Genomic DNA, 15,334 nt, shown 5'->3' on the forward strand with positions numbered 1-15,334 from the left:
ATCATGCTGCTATGAGCATGTGTGTACAGGTTTTTGCTGGGACATATTTTCATTTCTCTTGGGCATGTATGTAAGAGTCAAATCACTGGGTTATGTGGTAGCTATGTAAAACAAAAATTTTAAATGCACATTCAACTCATCTCTAAAGAACACTGAAGGTAGCCGGGCTCGGTGGCTCAGCCTGTAATCCCAGCACTTTGGGAGGCTGAGGTGAGTGGATTGCCTGAGCCCATGGGTTCGAGACCCACCTGGGCAACTTGGTGAGACCTCATCTCTACAAAAAAATCAAAAATTAGCTGGGCGTGGTAGCGTGCACCTGTAGTGCCAGCTACTTGGAAGGCTGAGGCAGAAGGATCGCTGCGCAGGTCGAGGCTGCGGTGTCCGGGAGCAGCCACTGCCCTCTAGTCTGGGCGACAGAGGGAGACTCCAACTCAAAAAAAAAAAAGAACACTAAAGGTGATAACATTTATAATACTACGTAAAGCTGCCCCAGCTTTTTTTCATTCTGAAAAATATAAACATAGAAAAAATGGAGAGCGTAGTATAATATACCCGCCTCCCGACTTTAACAGATAATATTTTGCATTGCTTCTTTTGTTTAATTTTTTTCTGAAGAATTTGAAAGCAAGTTACAAATAATCTCCACTTACGTTTCAAAGAAAAAGGACCTTATCCTGCATTCCTACAGTCTCATTTTGTTGCTGATGTGAGAGAGGCTGACTTCAGTAGGGTGGTAGAAGTGGAAGCTAGGTTGTTCCTGACATGCATCCATTCCTCAAAGCCACATATGCTGGGGCTGATTAGTAAAATAGCACTACTGCCTGTGTGTATTTTATAGTTTTTGGCTTGAAAAGGTTATACACAAAACTACCTAGTTCTGTGTGTAATATTGATACTTTCTTTTTTCTGGCAACCATGGCCTGACAATGCTTTCTATCAATATTGTGTTTTATAGTTTAAAAGCGTATAGGTCTGTGTATGTCTACCCTGAGAAACCTGTGGTTTATGTGTCTGTGCCCCAGGCCCACCCTCCCCACTTGAGTGCTTTATTCCTAACTGGAACCCACACATCTGCCCACAGATTCACTGCTTTCCACTTGATCACTGTTTTCTCACCCGTTGTCTTTTATATTTCACAAGAACTGCCTCTGTGAGGAATAGCAGTGTGTCCTCTCCTCCTTGTTGTCACTGTCGCTGTCTTGCCGGGTGCCTCCTCGCCTATCTCAGCTGGCACAGTAGCTTTCCAGTTGGTCTTACTTCCTCTCTGATGGGCAGTCCACTGCTTAAAACCTTTGATGGTTCCCTGCTGCCTACAGAAAACAGTCTAAGCTGATTGTCAAGTCATACAGAGGTCCTTACTGTCCAGTGCCAGCCTTTCTGTTCACCCTTGGCTTCCACCACTTTCTTCCCTATTCCCAACTCTAGGCTGTGATCTTTTAGGCTTCCATACATGTGGTCATTCTCTCCTCTATTTAGGGTTCATTCCTTTCTCTGTCTAAAGAACTTGTTCTTGTCCATACAAACTGACATTATTTAAATGTTCTTTTTTTTTTTCTTTGAGTTGGAGTCTCACTGTCGCCCAGGCGGGAGGCACACTCCCGGCCACCGCAGCCTCAACCTGCTGGGCTCCGGGGATCCTTCCGCCTCAGCCTTCCAAGTAGCTGGAACTACAGGCGTGCGCTACCACAGCCAGCTAATTTTTTATTTATTGTAGAGATGCGGTCTCGCCAAGTTGCCCCGGGGCGGGTCTTGAACCTGCGGGCTCAGGCAGTCCACTCACCTCAGCCTCCCAGAGCGCGGGATTATAGGCTGAGCCACTGAGTGTTCTTATAGTTCTTTATACATGCTACTCTATAGCACTTAATGGTCTTTGTGTCCATTTCTGTGTGTCCTCAAATGTAGCATGTTTCATAAATATGTAAGTAGCTATTATATGTTGGACATAGTGTGGCTACGGTGACAAACAGAACAGATAGAACCCTTGCCTTAATGGAATTTACAGTCTAGCAGAATAAACTTGAAGGCAAGGGCCTGGTTTGTATGTATGTATGTATATACGCATACATGTACGTATGGCACTGCTATCTAGCTCAGAACCTGCCATGTAGTCATACATAACTTTAAGGGTATTTATTGATATTTTTCACAAACAGCAGCTTGAGATTCAGATTATCATAGGCCTTCTTTTTTTTTTTTTGTCAGAGTCTCACTCTGTCGCACAAGCTGGAGTGCAGTGGTACATTCACGGCTACCACAGCAACCTCAACCTACTGAACTCAGGCGATCCTTCCGCCTCAGCCTTCTGAGTAGCCAGAACTACAGGCACACTCCACCAAGCCGTTTTTTTTTTTTTTTTTTTTTTTAATTTCTTTCTTTCTCTCTCTCTCTTCTTTTCTTCTTTTGTTTTTTGATTTATTGTAGAAACGAGGTCTCGTCAATTTGCTCAGGCTGCTCTCAAACCCCTGGACTCAGCAAGTCCTCTCGCCTCGGCCTCCCAAAGTGTTGGGATTACAGACTTGAGCCACTGTGCCCTGCCCTGTCATAGGCCTTTTAGTTGAATGATTGCCTGGAGAAAAAAACAGATACATTCTTTTATCACTTCTCAGTTATTGTACCAACTAGAAGATTGGTTGTCCAGTAGATATATTTTTAACTCTAATGTTTCTCCATGCCTTTAGAATATGACAGATAGTGATTCTTTAAAAGGTAAGCAGTATCAAAATAGATATTTTAAATAGACTTGTAGTTACTCCTTCTGTAGCCTTATTCGGTTTAAGGGTGCCCTACATATGAATTGTGTGAGTGTAAACAGTCTTTTTTAAAGTGTAAATTAATCTATATTTTATACTTTTATAGGTGTATACATTTCTAAATACTCAGACTGCCTTCATCCAAGACCGTGGTATCATGGGAAATCTGGTTATATTGTAATTTTTAACCTAATTAAGGTAAAACCCAGATGTGCTTTTATGTAATTTTCTTTTTAAAAATTGAGAATTATCTGGCTATGACATTCTTGGTAAATTATTAACTGAAAGTAGTCCTTGCTAAAGACAGCTATCCAATTCCAGAGAAAATAGAACTATTTTTACAATTGATAATACTTCAGTTTGGAAACTCACTTTTGTCACTTTAATTTGTCATTGTTTATATTACAGTCATTGAATAGTCATTCACTCATTCATTAACTATAACATAAAAGATGGTAGGCTGTGTAGTTTTTCTTATTAAGAAAGTTCCCAGCCGGGCTCGGTGGCTCAGCCTGTAATCCCGCGCCTTAGGGAGGCTGAGATGAGTGGATTGCCTGAGTCCGTGGGTTCGAGACCCGCCTGGGCAGGCGAGACCTCATCTCTACAATAAATCAAAAAATTAGCCGGGCGTGGTAGCGCGCACCTATAGTTACAGCTACTTGGAAGGCTGAGGCAGAAGGATCACCGGAGCCTAGCAGGTTGAGGCTGCGGTGGCCGAGAGTGGCCATTGCACTCCAGTTTGGGCAACAGAGTGAGACTCCAACTCAAAAAAAAAAAAAAAAAAGAAAAGAAAGAAAGGAAAGTTATCTCAAATCCGGGGTGATTCATATATTTCTTTGATATTGTGACTAAAAACGATAAATATTTGCCCAGGCGCCCAAGATTTTTAAAATAGAATTTTGAGGGCTCTTAGAGAATTAAAACTATAGTTGGCCTTAAGATTTTGCTTTTTCTAAGAAGCATAGTTCTTAATGCAGTACTTTTAGTGGAAATATCCTTGTTGGGCTACTTTTAAATGAATCCTAGTGTAGGTTATGAATCCTAGTGTAAAGGTTATTGCTATTTGTAGACATCTGATTAGTTTTAATATTTTCATCCTAGGGAAAAGTCAAGTGTGTGTCTGAGAATTATACAACTAACTATACTAGGCCATCTTCTGGCTATGATTGCCACGTGGCTGCAAATTCCAACAAGGTTTCTCACGAGACAAGTCATTTTCGTGCCTTTGAACTGAGTCAGGTACGGTCACTTGTGAATAAATGATACCCAAGATAGATTTTTGAATCTAGTATGTTAAATTTCAGGGCTGGGTGGGTTTGAGATAAACTTGGTACATGTGCAATTCCATAATGCTACCCTGTTAATACATACTTTTCTTCTTTCAGTATTACCTTTATGAACTTTCAGGCAACACTGTTACTGAGCGACCCAGACAGATCTGCCCTTATGTCATTGTAGCTTTTCAGTACAGGGAACCTAAAAAGATGGCAACACCAGTTCATCAAAGCATGTGAGTAATCGTGCATACTTCATTTTACTGGGTTTGTTTCTTTTGTTCTTCTAACAGTGCTCTCTTTTCTTTTCTAGGCTTGAACCCAGTAAAAATGGTAAGAAAAATTACATGCATTTTTTTAAGGATATTTTTAAAAGTAAGTGTTTCATTCATAAATAATCAGTTTATGTCTTACCTTCATTTCTTAAAGTTCTCATCTCTCCATGGAAAGGGAAGTTAATCATTCAAGGCTGTATGCTGTGTGATATAACTCTTTGGTCCATTTATGGTACAGTGATTCCAGTACAGCTGTAAGTAGTAAATGTTTTATCCTTTACTAATGCTTGTATTAAAAGCTTTCTGCTTTTTAAAAATTCATTTCAAGGTCTTGAGGGGTGGCATTGGTGTGAAATGCTACAGTTGTGCTTTGTTTTAGATTAGGGTATATTTGCGTAGATATATAGGACCATGATACAGGAGACCTAAATTCCAGTTCACTAATGGGAAAATGACCTCTTGAGAAGAATTAAATTATTTTATACTAGAAGTTGTAATTTCCCAAGAAACATCAGACTTACTTGGACAGCAAATATAGCAGATCATAGCCATTTAGTCTTGTTACTCAACTTTTATTAGGATTTGCAGCATCTAGTTTTTAGTTTTCACGTGATTCTCTTCGAAAACTGTTAGAGTAGCTGTTGTGTGCATTTATATTAATATGAACTGTTATGAATTTCCTCCTGGTGAACTGTGGCGAACATCTTAGAAAATCTTGTTGTTCATCCTGTTGTGTCAGTTGGTACTCCAAACCACTGAAGGATAATCACAGTTTAATTGACATCCAAGAAAAAAACTGGTGTGCTGTCAGAATTCATTTTCTATTGGCCTTTTTAAAGAAGAAGCAGGAGTATTGTAACCCAGAAAATAAAATAAGAATTCTGTTAATAAATACGTGGGAGAGACAGGAAAGTTCTTTCTCACTGTTGGGTATAACTAATGCATGTAAAAAGAGTGATGAATAAAATCACCATTTGGCAATGCCATATAATCAGCGGATGCTAAAAATAGTAGGTTGATGCTTGATAATTGCATAGCTCACATTTCCCCACAACTTACTATTAATCACAAAGGAAAAAATGCAGACTGCCCAGTGGAGAAAACTGGAAGATACCATCTTCCCTGTGTGGTTAAGTCAATGCTGCCATGAATGGAATAGATGTTATGTGTTTCCTGATATGATAGGGACTGACATAATGTCACTGCTGTCTGTGGTGTTCCTGCCATTGCAGTCAGGAGGAAACGTTAAACCTTTCCAGAGTGAGAAGCATTCTGAAAACTGGTCTATATTCTTCAAAATATCAAAGTCACTGAAGGTAAAGAAAGACTGAGAAGCCATTCTAGATTAAAGGAGACTAAAGAAACATGATAACTTATTTCATCCTGGCATCCTGGATGATAAACTATTTTCTTTTACTATGAAGGACCTTAGTGAGGTGGTTGGTGAAATTTGGGGAAGATGTGGGTTAAGTCGTAGTACTATATCCTTGTGAATTTGTTGATTTTGCTTTGTGTTTGTATAAGAAATGTTCCTACTTAAAGGAAATACACAGAGAAGTTGCTGGAGTAAAAGAGCATCGGGTTTGCATCTTACTCCCAAAAGATTCAGAAAAAAGTAATGTGTTTGTATAGAGAGAGAGAATAACAAAACAAACATGATAATACTGTTAACATCTGGGGTATCTGGATGAGGGGTGTAAAAGAATTCTTTGTACTATTACCACAACTTTTCTATAAAAGTATAAAAACATTTCAAAATAAGTTTTAAAAATGGAAAAAGTTATCAGGAAATGGTACAGAAGATCTGTGTGTGGTTCATTCTGTGGTCCTGCATGGTGTACAATCCAGCATTGCCAGGAGTTTTCAACTCTTACATAGCAGTTTTTAAAACGTTCTCAATATACATAATTCTTTGACACATCTGCATATTTTGATTATACCAAAACTACATATTTGGAAGATGTGAACATATTTGCAGACCTCCATGACTCATATGTTTGGAAGTCTATACTTTTTATAGATATACGTTATTATTTAACCAGAATTTATTAATTTAAGGCCTTTTTGCATTGTGGCATTTTTGTTTGCATTTATATTAGAAAACCAAAAATTACGAAGTTACAGATAGTTCCAGTATTTATTACACGCTTGATATTGTTTTGATTTTTTAGACCACACGACCTGGATTTTAAGTATGTAATAAAAGTGTCTTCTTTGAAAAAAAGAATACCAGAAGCTGCCTTTAGAAAACAGAATTACCTGGAGCAGAAAGGTCAGTTGAAGTGTAATGACACATTGCGTATCCTAGGCTCTGTTCCAGTTAATCTCTTCTCTCTTCTAGACACACACACACTTCTGTTTTATCATATTTAACCCTTTGTACTCAGAGAATCTCACAGGTCACACATGCTTTTTTTATTTTGGAATTTTGGACATTGAAGAACTTATTTATGACAAAAAATAAAAATTTTTTTATTTTATATTTTTCTAACTTGTGGTAACTTGTAAAACAGTTACTGGCATGCATTGCAAGTTCATTGATACATGTTGTGCAGTAGTAATTTGTTTGACATCTCCTCCCTGGTGTTTTTCTATTCGAGCAGATGATGCAGTTTCCTTTTTTCCTCCCACATTAATAATACGTAAGTTATTGTCCAGTCTGTGTACTACATGAAAAAGCACTTCACACATTCTGTTTCTAATTAATGCCAGCTGATATTTTTTTACATACATCTCAGTGTATATTCCATCTCTTTGTTTTTTTATGCAGTTTGAATGGAAAACTTCAAGGAAACATACATTTTTGAAAAATTTGTCCTGGCATAAGTTTGTCCTGTGTAATCACTAGCAATCTCTTTATGTCTCCTGAGAGGGAACACCAGTGCTGTTTGCTAGATTGACGATGTCCCCTCAGAGGAGACATCCAAGTGCAGAGGATTAAGTAATTCTTTTATTTCCTTTTTTTTTTTTTTTTTTTAGAAAACAGGATTTAAGCCGGGCTCAGTGGCTCAGCCTGTAATCCCGCGCCTTTGGGAGGCTGAGGTGAGGGGATTGCCTGAGCCCATGGGTTCGAGACCCGCCTGGGCAGTGAGACCTCATCTCTACAATAAATCAAAAAATCAACTGGGCATCGTAGCGCATGCCTGTAATTCCAGCTACTTGGAAGGCTGAGGAGGAAGGATCGCCGGAGCCCAGCAGGTCGAGGCTGCGGTGGCCGGGAGCGGCCACTGCACTCCAGTCTGGGCGACAGAGTGAGACTCCAACTCAAAATAAAATAAAATAAAATAATAATAAAAAATAAAAAGAAAACAGGACTTATTGAGAAAACTGAAAAACCTCCATAATGGGAGGGGACCTGAGGGGTTGCCCAGTTAAGCAATTCTTAAAAGCATCTTCTGTAGCCGGGCTTGGTGGCTCAGCCTGTAATCCCACGCTTTGGGAGGCTGAGTGGATTGCTTGAGCCCACTGTTTCGAGACCCGCCTGGGCAACTTGGCGAGACCTCATCTCTACAATAAATCAAAAAATCAGCCGGGCATGGTAGTGTGTGCCTATAATTCCAGCTACTTGGAAGGCTGAGGTGGAAGGATCACTGGAGCCCAGTGGGTCAAGGCTGCAGTGGCCAGGAGCGGCCACTGCACTCCAGTCTGGATGACAGAGTGAGACTCCAACTCAAAAAAAAAAAAAAAAAGCATCTTCTGTGAGAAACCTTTAGAGTTACTGTTATGCTCTCTAGTTCCTTGGAGGCTAGCTAGAAACAAAGATAGTTTCATCTAATGATGACATAGACTAGTTTTAATATAGAAATACTGAAGGAATTAAGCAAGCAGATATTAAAGGTCTTGGGAAACTCATAACCGTTTCTCTCAAGGAGAACAGTTTTTGTTGTTACTTTTATTTATTTATGTACTTTTAAACTTGAATGAAAGAAAAGCAATGAGAAGAAAATTTTTGGTCATTTAGGTGAATTCATGGAACATTGATGCTTGTTTCTATAGTATTTCTTTGTCTTATTAATCCCATAACACTGTCAGTATAAATGAGAGCTTGTTTTAAAATAACAATCTTAGTAACTTTTTACTAAGGAGTTTTATAACAAAGAACACAGTGATAAAGGTTTTTTGAGTAGTATTCCTGTTCTTCAATTTTTGTAATGTTAAAATGAACAAATTGATTATAAAAACATCACAAGCCAGGCTTGGTGGCTGAACCTGTAATCCCGCGCCTTTGGGAGGCTGAGGTGAGTGAATTGCCTGAGCCTGCGGGTTCGCGACCCGCCTGGGCAACTTGGCGAAACCTCATCTCTACAATATATCAAAAAAAATTAGCCGGGCATGGTAGCGCTCACCTGTAATTCCAGCTACTTGGAAGACTGAGGCGGAGGGATCGCCGGAGCCCAGTAGGTCGAGGCTGCGGTAGCCGGCAGCAGCCACTGCACTCCAGTCTGGGCAACAGAGTAAAATTCCAACTCACAAAAAAAAAAAAAATCACAGCTTATTAAAAATAAGACATTTTCTGATTTTTCTCTACAGTCTGCTGCGAAGATTTGTGCTTCAATTTGTATGAGGTGGAACTGTCCAACAGACAAGGGGAAAAAATAGATAAATTAACTGAATACATTAAAAAGGAGCAATTGGTAAGAATCAATTTAAAATATAACAACTTTTAGTTTTCTTAAATTGAGACATTGGTATTTAAGTATTAGTTGCCTGTCCCTAGATTGAATTATTTTAGCTTGCTTAAAGGATTTTTATTATTTAGTGTTTATGTACATATTATTGACATAATACAGCACCCCCTCCCTTATCTGAGGGGGATAGGTCTAAAACCACCACTGGATAACTGAGACTGGATATAGTACCAAGCCCTTTGTTTACTCTGTTTTTTCCTATGCATGCATACCTGTGCTAAAGTTTGATTTGTAAATTAGGCACAACAAGAGAGTAACAATAAAACTCGTAATAAAATTGAACAGTTAGAGCCATAGACTGTAGTAAAGGTTATGTGATCTGTCTGGCACAATATCGTGCCGTGCTCACTCAGCCTCCTCTGGGTGGTGTGAAGTGATGCCATGCCTCCTCTTGAAGCCCAGCGAGGTGGGTGCTGTGTTGGCCTAGCAGGTCAGTAGCATAGGCAGCGTGCCAGTAGGCTAGACGAGGCATGATGGCGTGTGCAGAGTGGGTTGCAGCCTGCTGGCGGGCAAGATTCCATCACACTGTTCAGAAGAACAGTGTGCAGTTTAAAACTTAGAAGGTATTTCTGGAATTTTCCAGTTAATATTTTTAGACTTCGGTGAACCATGGATAACTGACAGCACGATCAAACCACAGACAAAGGGGGACTGCTGTATCTGTTTATTGACGAACACATTTTCATCCTCTTTGTATCTCAGTTTACTTTGTGTCTCACTAGCCAACTTATACTCCTGACTATAAGAAAAAGAGGGCAGATTTTTCTCAGTGTCTTTATTGCTTTTGTTTTTTGACAGAAGAATTGAGTAGCTCTGTAGTGCTTCTGCATTAACCAAAGGACCACTTGTGAGACAAAAGCCACCTGTATCCTAATCCATCACTTGATAAAAGTTGCTTCTACTGTTTCCATAGTGTAGAAAGTAGGACTCTAAGAAACGTGCTAGTCCAAAGACTACTTTCCATTGTATTAAACAGGGTTCCTCAATGTGAGGACAGGAATAGAACCTTGAACCAGAGTCTCTTCCTGGCTTTACAATGGATGATTTCTAAAGATCACAAGAGAAGGGTTGCACATGTTGGGCAGTGACCACACAGGTCTGAGCCCTTTGATAATATGACTGTGTATCCCACTAGCAGATATTAAAACTTCAGTAAGGTAAAATATAGCATACACTTAAGCTGTCAAGGTAGCCTGTCTTAGTGATAGTGTCAGTTAAGATGTTTTGAGTTGTGCATAAGAGAAACCCAAACTTAAACATGAAGAGGTTTGATAGGCTTCCTTTTTCATCCCAAGCCAGGTTCAAGTGCTGTTTGTTCAGGATTCTTTCTTCCTCAGCTTTGCCCTCCTCTGTGATAGTTTTATCCTCAGGCTGGCAGTCAGGCCTCCATGCTTCCTTCTGACATGCAAAAGGCCGGGTAGAATCCCTTCTCCAAACCATCACTTCCATCTCAGCCTGGCTTGTGTCATCTGCACACTCACCAGCCAGTACCCGAAAAAGGGCATGGACTCCCCTGGCTGCCTGAGACCTTGCTGAGCCCACCTCCAGCGGTCGACGGAAGGTCAAGCCCACCCAGTCTGCAGCAGTGCTCCCAAAGATGATAACCTTCTACAGTTCCCCAAGAGAATGGGGGAAGTCAGTGCCGAGTGGATAACCGTGGAATGTCTACTGTAGGGTGGCAGCTCTTTTCTTTTGAAGTAGCATAAAAAATTTTACATTTAAAAATCAAAAGGAAGAAAGTCTGAAGATATTTTCTAAAAATGCGTTGGTGAAAGGACTGCTCCTGAGTGATTATGTTATAAAGAGTAGTAAAGATTTGGTGCTGGTTTGCTTTGAAACCTGTTTATTAATAACAATTACTCGTGGAAATCACATACTGCACATGGTTCTTCTCCAGCGCACTGTATTTTTTTTCTTGCCTCATATTATTAAGAATTTTAGGCTGGGCTGGGTGGCTCAGCCTGTAATCCCAGCACTTTGGGGGGCCGAGGTGAGTGGATTGCCTGAGCCTGTTGTTTGAGACCAGCCTGGGCAACTTGGCAAGACCTTGTCTCAACAATAAATCAAAAATTAGCTGAGCATGGTAGCATGCACCTGTAGTTCCGGCTACTTGGAAGGCTGAGGCAGAAGGATCGCTGGAGTCCAGCAGGCTGACGCTGGGGTGGCTGTGAGTGTGCCGCTGCGTTTTAGTCTGGGCAACAGAGTGAAACTCCAACTCAAAAAAAACCTTTTTTTTTTTTTTACATATATATATCCTGTTGCCCTAGCTAGACTTGAATTCTTTGAGGGCAGATTTCTTGTCTTAAGTGCCTGGTACCTTAGTGCTTGGTGTCTAGTAGACAAGCAGTACATGTCCCTTGAAGAAATTTCATGTAGGGTTATGCCTGGAACATTGAACTTAAGAACAGTACAGAACAAGGTCTGTTTAAAAAGGTGTGGGGAACATACATGGCTGTGTTCTTCTGTGTGTGTAGGGAAGAGGCTAAGAGGAGATATTCCATTTACAAGAATCTATGAATCCTCCCCAACAAAGATTAAAATAAGAGGCTTAAACAGCCCTTTTTTGTTGTTGTTGAGTTGGAGTCTCACTCTTTGTTGCCCAGGCTGGAGTGCAGGGGCATGCTCACGGCCACCGCAGCCCCGACCTGCTGGGCTCAGGCGATCTTCCACCTCAGCCTTCCAATGCTAGAACTACACACACACGCCACCACGCACAGCTAGTTTTGTGTGTGTGTGTGTGTGTGTGTGTGATTTATTGTGGAGACGAGGTCTCACCAAGCTGTCCAGGCTGGTCTCGAACCCCTGGACTTAGACAGTTCTCTCGCCTCGGCCTCCCAAAGTGCTGGGATTACAAACTGAGCCACCGCGCCCGGCCCTACAAGCCCTTTCAATATATAATGTGAGATACTAATAAGACTTGATGTTTTATTTTTACATATTTTGGAAGACAGAAATGTGTGATTTTAATAGAAGGCTGTTCTTTTTCATTTTTATTACAAAACTAAAATTCAGAAACAATGTAAAAGCTCATTATTGTCAGTTTCACTTCTTATATCAGTGGAAAACAAATCAGATTGTACTGTTCGTAATTAATAGATACCAAAGTTGTGAGCGTATATAATCATCAGTATGTTCACTCAGTAATTCCTGGGATGCCTACTGTGTGGTAGAAGCAAGGATACAGAATAGTCGCGAAGCCCTAACTCCCAAAAGTGGAGGGACTGTGGAGGAGCCAAGCATGGAAACCGTCGTGTGCCATGAAGCACAGGCAGTGCCAATGGAAACATGTGGCTCCGATCAGAACAGTGATTCTCTGTGTGAGTGGGATACCAGCATCAGGGCGTAGCGTAACTAGAAAAGAAGTCTTTATACTGTCTTTATTTTATTTTAAAAATGTGGGATACAATTCAGGATTAGGTATACAAGTTGTCATCATCCAGGTAAAGTTTGTCTCCCTTTGGTCCCCACATATTTCATATTTCCATTGCTTTACTGATTTATTGATTTACCATATGTCTAGGCTTATGTCCTGTCATTCTGGAAATAATTGCTTTATTCTATAAAATGGTATATTCTTTGAAAAGTAATTGTATGAATATTGCATTTTCTCTTTTATGGATATATAGATTTTTGAAATGGGGAGAAGAAGAACTGTTGAGTTTATGATTATGAATGACAGCTTTTAGATAATTTTCCCTGCTACCTGGGGACAGGATTGCCCTAGTTACTGAAAACATTAAAATTTCAAGACTTTTTTCTTGAGCTCAAGATTCCACTGAAAACTCTGGTAGAGGGGAATAAAAAGATGAAAAATTTATTTTCATGTGCATTTCTTGTTGGCATGGGCCCTGATTGTTTTCTGCTTCTATTTATTAGGATGCTGTAGAAAGGATTCATTTATTAAACTTATCTTCCATCCTTCTAGTTCCAGGATTTTGTAATAATTTTCATGTAAACATGAGCTTAAGATGCTACTTATAGTACTGATTTATCTTGAATTCGAATTGGCTTCATGGTAACATATTGACTATCTAGGCAATAGTATGAAATGTCAACTGTCTCAGTGAAAAAATGAAATAAGGCTTTTCTTCCGGGCTCATGCCTGTAATCCCAACACTTTAGGAGGTGGAGGTGAGAGGATTGCCTGAGCCCAGGGGTTCGAGACCAGCCTGGGCAAAATGGCGAGACTTCACCTCTACAATAAGTCAAAAAATTAGCCAGGCGTGGTGGCACAACCCTGTAGTTCCAGCTACTTGGAAGACTGAGGCGGAAGGATCCCCTGAGCCCAGCAGATTAAGGCTGCGGTAGCCGTGAGCATGCCACTGCTCTCTAGCCTGGGTGACAAAGTGAGAATCCAACTCAAAAAAAAAGAAAGAAGGCCTTTTTCGCTGGTTTGTTAAGCAGTTGAACATTTCTAAAACTAACCCTTTATGTCCTAGTTATTATATTAGCCCAAACAGGGTCAAGACTATTTGACCTAAGGAACTCGCATTTTCTGATGCTGGGGACAAAATTACCCTGACTGACATTTCCAGAATTTTTTTTCTTTGAGCTTAAAATTCACCAACAGGTGTGATAGAGGCAAGAGAGAGGGACTGCAGCATCTTCTCTCATGTGTATTTTTCTTTTGTGTTTAAGGCCATCATCAGATGCTTAGAAGATCGGGGTTTTTTCATTTTACTCACATCATCAGCCTTAGTATCAGAACCAGGTATGGATGGCTTTTGGAGAAAGTATTTTCAGTCTGTTCACTACCGTGTTCTTGTGAGATAAACAGCCTGACTTTTCTTGCTCTGATTCTCATCCTGCACAGATGCTGGAGAAGAGCAGGTGGGTCTGCATGGGCTGCATTTATTCCGTTCACCCTCGTCAGCAAGTGAGTATATATGACTTCTGTTCTCAGTCTGTTGAATGCGACTCGGTCTTCATTGGGCTTGACCTCGTGATAGCATGTGGTGCTGTAGCTGTATTTTTCCTCTTAAGTAGCTCTCTTCTATTAACCTCCCTGGTTGACCTTTCTTGACCTCCTTCACAGATTTAGCCTTTCCTCTGAGCTTCAGACCCATATTTCCAGCTGTCTCCTGACATTGCCACTGAAAGTCTCCCAAGGTGCCTCAAGTTCCTCAAACTGGGTTCACGTGTAGTCGAAAGGCAAGGAGATGCCTTTGCTGCCATCTTTCCAGTAAATGTGACGGGTGTCCTGCGTGGATGTCGTGCCCTTTAGCTGGACTGTTAATCTTTTTCTTACCAAGCTCATACGTTCTCGTGGTGTCGTAGACCCCCTTGAAAGGGCTGAAATTTGATTCTTAGGGTAACAATGTATTTTTCATACAGTGTATAAACATATCCAATATATCTGTGGTATTAAAATTTCAGAGGGCAGTGGGGGGGACATGAATGGGTCTAAAAGGGTCAGGAGAACAAACAAATAAAAAGGTGGAAGACACTGTTCTAGCTTATGCTTACTTGCATCTGTCAAGTTTTGGTTTCAGTATCACTTTCATGATTCCCGTCACTACTTCTCCCTCAGCTAGGACCCCTAGTTTATTTATCATCAATACAGTGTAAACACTTATTTGGCACCTTTCCTTGTATTCTATATCCCTAATGCCTACCAATGCCAAGCACCTAAAAAAAAAAAAAAGTATTTGCTAAGCAAATGAATAGATGAAAAAATGAATCTTTTTTCCACATGAGGAAATTCTCTTTATAATCACAATTACACATAAAGCTGTAAATAGTATTTCTAAAACTATAACCAATACAAATTTGTTTTTAAAATTGATTTTTAAAAATTATATTTACTTATTTGTAGCAGAGGATTGTGCTTTCTTGAGCACTACTTCTTTGGAACAAGCAAAATGTATCAGTTATAATAACATAATGGCAATGGCTGTTTGCATTTTTCAAGCATTTATTATGTCAGCTATTGTGGTAGGTGTAATTGATTTAGCAATGCATAAAATAAGTACTCTTACTATCACCATTTCAAAGATGAGGAAACCGAGACTTAAATTTGTCCAAGGTCACACAGCTGCCTCCAGAGGTGGCTTCCAACTGTTGTATCATTCTACCTCCTTTGGGAAGATTTTTTAGTTCATTCTGATTTTTTAATTATAAACTAACACTCGGGTAAGAACTATTATTACCTATATCCGTTCGTGTTGAATAGTACAGAATTTCTGTTTGAATACTCATTGGAGTGTTATGTTACACATTTCATATTCTCTTCAGGCTTAGTAAGATATTTTTTAAACTAGGGTCATTTAGAGGTGAGGTTCAGAGCTTTGGTTATTTGTGGGTTTTTCTTTTTCTTTTTCTTTTTTTTCTTTCTTTGAGTTAGAGTC

At 39.9% G+C, this 15,334-nt stretch overlaps 1 protein-coding gene across 1 annotated transcript in view; it reads left to right on the plus strand.

Moving 5' to 3' along the window:
- The first annotated feature begins 3,910 nt into the window (after positions 1-3,910).
- The window catches only part of FAM208B (family with sequence similarity 208 member B), a 37,788-nt gene continuing 26,364 nt past the window's right edge, over positions 3,911-15,334 (plus strand). Inside the window, exons 1-8 of the mRNA XM_008052344.1 lie at positions 3,911-3,989; positions 4,136-4,260; positions 4,338-4,357; positions 4,454-4,553; positions 6,471-6,571; positions 8,830-8,933; positions 13,626-13,698; positions 13,801-13,863. Coding sequence (XP_008050535.1) covers positions 4,235-4,260; positions 4,338-4,357; positions 4,454-4,553; positions 6,471-6,571; positions 8,830-8,933; positions 13,626-13,698; positions 13,801-13,863 — 487 coding nt within the window. The 5' untranslated portion in view covers positions 3,911-3,989; positions 4,136-4,234. The remainder of the gene's footprint in view (positions 3,990-4,135; positions 4,261-4,337; positions 4,358-4,453; positions 4,554-6,470; positions 6,572-8,829; positions 8,934-13,625; positions 13,699-13,800; positions 13,864-15,334) is intronic.

Source organism: Carlito syrichta, unplaced genomic scaffold (assembly GCF_000164805.1).
Source record: "Carlito syrichta isolate Samal-C Ts95f unplaced genomic scaffold, Tarsius_syrichta-2.0.1 Scaffold273379, whole genome shotgun sequence".
NCBI lineage: Eukaryota > Metazoa > Chordata > Mammalia > Primates > Tarsiidae > Carlito > Carlito syrichta.